At 30.8% G+C, this 4990-nt stretch overlaps 1 protein-coding gene across 13 annotated transcripts in view; it reads right to left on the bottom strand.

Moving 5' to 3' along the window:
• Positions 1-688: 688 nt before the first annotated feature.
• The window catches only part of LOC106459206 (NGFI-A-binding protein 1-like), a 182549-nt gene continuing 178247 nt past the window's right edge, over positions 689-4990 (bottom strand). For all 13 annotated transcript variants that reach the window (XM_022385642.1, XM_013918808.2, XM_022385648.1 and 10 more), the window contains one exon: positions 689-3623. In XM_022385642.1, the coding sequence (XP_022241350.1) occupies positions 3157-3623 (467 nt within the window). In that variant the 3' untranslated portion in view covers positions 689-3156. The remainder of the gene's footprint in view (positions 3624-4990) is intronic.

Raw genomic sequence — 4990 nt, 5'->3', positions numbered from 1 at the left:
GGGGGGGTCTTTCCGGCCCCTCCTTTTTTTAATATCTAATATTTTTACATGCTGCTAGTGAGAGAATCTGTTGTTAAAATATTTGAATCCCACCACTGTTTGTATGTTCTTGCAAAATTAATAATTAAAATTACTAAGGTACTAATATGCAGTGTTCTTTGCAATTATAGGGCATGCTTGTTTACTAACATTAAGCAACCTGTAGGTACAAGTTACAAAGAATATTTAGCTCTCATTGGTTGAAAAATCATGATCATAAACTTTACATTGACTCTGGTTTTCTAACCCAACTAACCCTCTGATAAACAGATTTTGTTGATGTCACCTGATGGCAAGATAGCTTCAGGCAGTCTATCTTAATTCCATTTAGGAAAGTTACAAAATAGCGGAAATAATTTAATAATTCAACACATGAAAACATCGAAAGACGTTTAAAAAACAGAAAATGATCAATTATAAAATAAATAAAAAGAACTTGTGCAACCAAGATTGATAATTCTTTTAAACCTTTAGTAGTGTAAGAATATAACAGAAGAATGAGATGGGTTACTTTGACTCTAATCATATACATATATATATATATAAGAGTATTTAATGTGGTTTAGTAATAACATATAAAAACGAAAATTTACTCAATAAAAGTTTAATAAAGAAAAGCAAATAACTTTTTTTTAAATGCTTATTCCACAAAATTATGTTAATTATGTAAGTAATTAACAGGGAACTGTTATCTTATTCTACTGACATGCAACAACTGAAAATTAACAGTAAATTTACATATAGTTATATTTCTTAGAAATACTCTCAAAAATGTTTGTTAGAAATTAATAAAACTAGGAAATTTCAAATAAACTTGTTGCATTCCACAAGCTATTCATGAACATCTTATCAAATGTTTCTGAATGTCACAAATACAAAGGTCAATTGAATTAATCTGTTTCTCTGGAATTTCGATGAAAAGTTACTTAGCACTAATATTTTATTATAGCAGTGGGGAAACAGCGCAACAGTGTCAACATTTATCACTTTTCTTCTTATTTTTTTGGTATTTTATCTTGACTTATAAAATTAATTGTTTACAATTTCTCCTCCTGTGTGGCTGTACAAAAGTGACTATAAGCCATATCATTTCTATAAATTATCCTTGTCACACAGAACCCTTATCTTATATTTAGAAAAAAGAAAAAGGCAAATATATTTTGCACTATTTACTTTTGTATTATTAAAAACTCAGTTTCACCACAAAATTACTTTAATGGAAAGTTCTATGACTAACAAGTATCACATTATATCACATACCTGGACTTTTTTAAAACGTTTGGCAAAATGAAAAATAATTATTTCCATATCACACAAAGTATTTGGTTATTAAACCAAGTGACAGCACTATATTGTACTCTTCCTAACTAATATATATATATATTTATATATATATCCTCATACAGTAGTTTTGCATCAAAATCTTGATGATGCAAATCAAATTTTTAGAACAATATATATTTCTTTCAGTTTATCACACTGTAAATAAAATGCTCATCTTGAAAAGTTTAGTAAGTAAAATACAGAATCAACAGACTATTTCAGCAATAAAAAACAAACTAACAAGTTACCTTTTTAACAACCTTTCAAACAAAATCAAACAAATATTATGATAGCCTTTTGCATCAAATTTTAAGGATGTACAATAAGCTAGCAATGTTCAAATTCCAATTGATTTTTATTTCTTTCAAATTAAACTTTAAGAGCTTCAGTATATTAAAAGTTATTTGTTATAAACAAACATATTTCCATGTTATTAACTTAGTATAATGACAAATAATGTACATTTTGTACCAAGCAGAAATATGATTTTAAAAATGCAAGACTTGAGAGTGTAGGAGTGACCAATCTTGCATCTATAGTTTTAAACTTGAAACCAGAAAATAAATCAATAGTCAAACAAGTTGTTTGAAGCAGGTTGCTGAAAATTTTGGGATGCTTTTTAACAAAGACAAAAACTAGCACTGTCAAAACTTCTTCCACTATTCATGAATACTTTTAAGATTGTTTTAAATATTTTTAAGAATACAACAAGGAGTACATTATATAACAGACTGCTAACTTTTCTTAAAGTAATTACTCATTAAATTTATAATGAACATAGAAAAGCAATTAAACAACAGCAATAAACAGTGCAATATAATAACTAAGTATTCTTCTTTGATTTTTAATACAAATTTAAAACTGAGCAATAGACTTAAGCCACTGAAATTCTCTTAATAATATCACTAGATGCTTAAAAATCTCTATGATGGTTAATTAAACTCTACTGCATTGACTAGGTCACAGAAAAACAGAACTAAAGCCTGAAATCTTTTCATTTGAAGTATCAGCACCAAAATAAACAGTTTGTAGGTACTTCTAAGACAAGGGCTGTAGGAGGCACAACTAATCATTTTCATACTATGATATCTGTAATTTAATACTCAATACATTAATTTTACAACCACATAAAAAAATCAACATCTATTGATTAAAAAGTTTATTGTATATTAGGTCTCAAGCCTAAGACACAAAAGAGAGTTACACACTGTTTTAAAGATTTTTTTATTCCAGTTCTGGTCACTAAACAGTTTCTTCAACCGCTACAGCAAATCACAACCACAAAAAGTGACAATTAAACAACACAGATGAGATCTCAACTCTGTGCTTTTAATGACTATTGCCTCATTGATTTGGCTTAGGTTGACCAAAAACTCTTACCTTTCTTTCACACTTGGAGGCACATGTGAGCACAGATTATTGCACACACTTCACAAACGTGGTCATTCTGCATGTGTAACTCATTATATGAATTAAGTGAAAAGATATATTCTTGAAATCAGCAAATAAGCAACATGTACTTCTGATCTGTAAACCAGTACTCAGATAGAAAACTGATGAAGGATATTTTGATTTTGTTAACAGTATGTAGAATGTCTGAGACAATAAAGAAATCTCATCAGCATGGGCACTGTATAATCTTTCACACAAACGGAAAAACCTGGGTCATATTTTCTGTTCTAACTTAATCTTACCCATGTTACACAAAAAGTTCTAAGCTTGCAGAATAATCAGATTATGCCATTAACTCTTAAGAAACATGGCTTTACAACTTTTATAGCCTTGATTTTTATTTTATACCGGTCCATTCAAACTGACCAAACCATAGCAATTTTGTGCTGGTGGCGAAACAACTAGTGGTGTAGTTGATGAACGAGTGGTGCTGGATATGCTTGAAGAAGTTGTCACAGCTGATGGCAAGCTGGTGGAAGCAGAAGAGTGATTTACATAATCTTTCTCTGCTTTACTGATATGTGCTTGAGAGAGAATGTCCACTTTTGAAAGTGTAACAGAGCTTTCATTCTCATCTTTTATTTGATTGGCAAGTTCTTTCACAACACGTAGTCCTTCATCCATAAGAGTTTCCTGAACAAGCTGCTTGGTGATTTGGGCGTTGGTCTTCTTGCTAGTTGACATCATTCTCATGGCACTAAACATATCTGTGGTTGTTATCGAATGATTGAAGTCAAGTGATGTGGAATCATTAACTTCCTGACTCATGGGAGGTGAGGAAGTGTTACTATAGGCTGAAAACTGTGAATCTGAAAAATTATAAATTATGTGAAAGGTATGCTAGTGAGCTGTACCACAATTATAAAAGACTTAGAATTATTAATTTATTTTTTACACTAGCTGGAGTAACCCCCCTCCCCTCCCCGAACGGAAGTTACTAAATTCAAGATTGATGAAAAGTTATCTTAGGACATGAAAAGTTGCTTCCTTTATTTGTATTTATAAAAAACGCTCATAAAAAAGGCAAAACACAAGATGTGAAATCGCAAATTTGCTTGTATCTCCGCATGAACCCAACAAACCTTCATGCCAAATTTGAAGATCCATCAACAGGGGGCGGAGTAGTAGTAAAAAACGCAAAACTGGTAATTTGTATGTATCTCTCCATGAATCCAATGAACTTCCATACAAAATATGGTGAAGATCCATCTGCAGGGGACGAAGAAGTGGTACAAAACGCCCATAAAAGCCGCAAAACGCAAAAATTAAAATTCGTATGTACACCCGCGTGGACCTAATGAACCTCCATACCAATTCTGGTGAAGATCCATCTACATCCTACAAAGCAGTTACATGAACATACAACAGACAATACTGTTATATTTATATAGATACCTGGAGCTGTGTAGGACTTAAAGTTACATCTTTTTTAACTTGAAAAATATATATATGTAAAAAAATTAATACAAACTTTCATTTAAAATAAACTTTATATATTCAATTTCAAAATATGTTTTGAACTTGATACTAACTAACAGAAGCTTTAATCATTAAAATGATACAGCATTAGTTTCTAAACTTCACTACATGTAAAACGTTAAATAAATGTAAACAACACCATATACTTACTTTAGATTTGAAACAGTTCTAAGTGTTGATACATAAATTTACTCTAAATTCAACCTTTTTATCAAATGTTTTTGTAGGTTTCACTTATTATATGAAGTTGTTTACTTAACTGTGTTCTTAGCATAATACTCATTGACCTTCTAAGAAGGCGACTTTCATTACTATTTTGAGTAATGCTGTACATGGGAAACTACTTACACGGGAGACAAATTGTGCTAAAATGGAGATGAGCGCAAAAAATGTTTATAATAACGATTGAAGTCGAAACTTCTAGAAAGTGGTAGTTCACTATTTATTAAGCGGGTTTAAAAGTTCAATAATGTGATACTTATCATAACTATTTCCATTTGTTATAACTACAAGGCTTGCTTAATAGTAACTGCTGTTTATTTATTATATTGTTACGACAGCGGAACTCAAGTGACGCTAGTAACACGTCATTGACTTCTAGAAATATCCTGTTCCTTCATGAATGCGCTAGCGTTTACTAGATATCCGTTAGTCTTGTATATATAAGACGGTCACAACGTGACGGAACAATGTGTGT

The sequence above is a fragment of the Limulus polyphemus genome, unplaced genomic scaffold (genome assembly GCF_000517525.1).
Source record: "Limulus polyphemus unplaced genomic scaffold, Limulus_polyphemus-2.1.2 Scaffold575, whole genome shotgun sequence".
Classification (NCBI taxonomy): domain Eukaryota; kingdom Metazoa; phylum Arthropoda; class Merostomata; order Xiphosura; family Limulidae; genus Limulus; species Limulus polyphemus.
The sequence above is the reverse complement of the archived record's forward strand: the minus strand, read 5'-3'. Positions and strand labels throughout refer to the sequence as shown.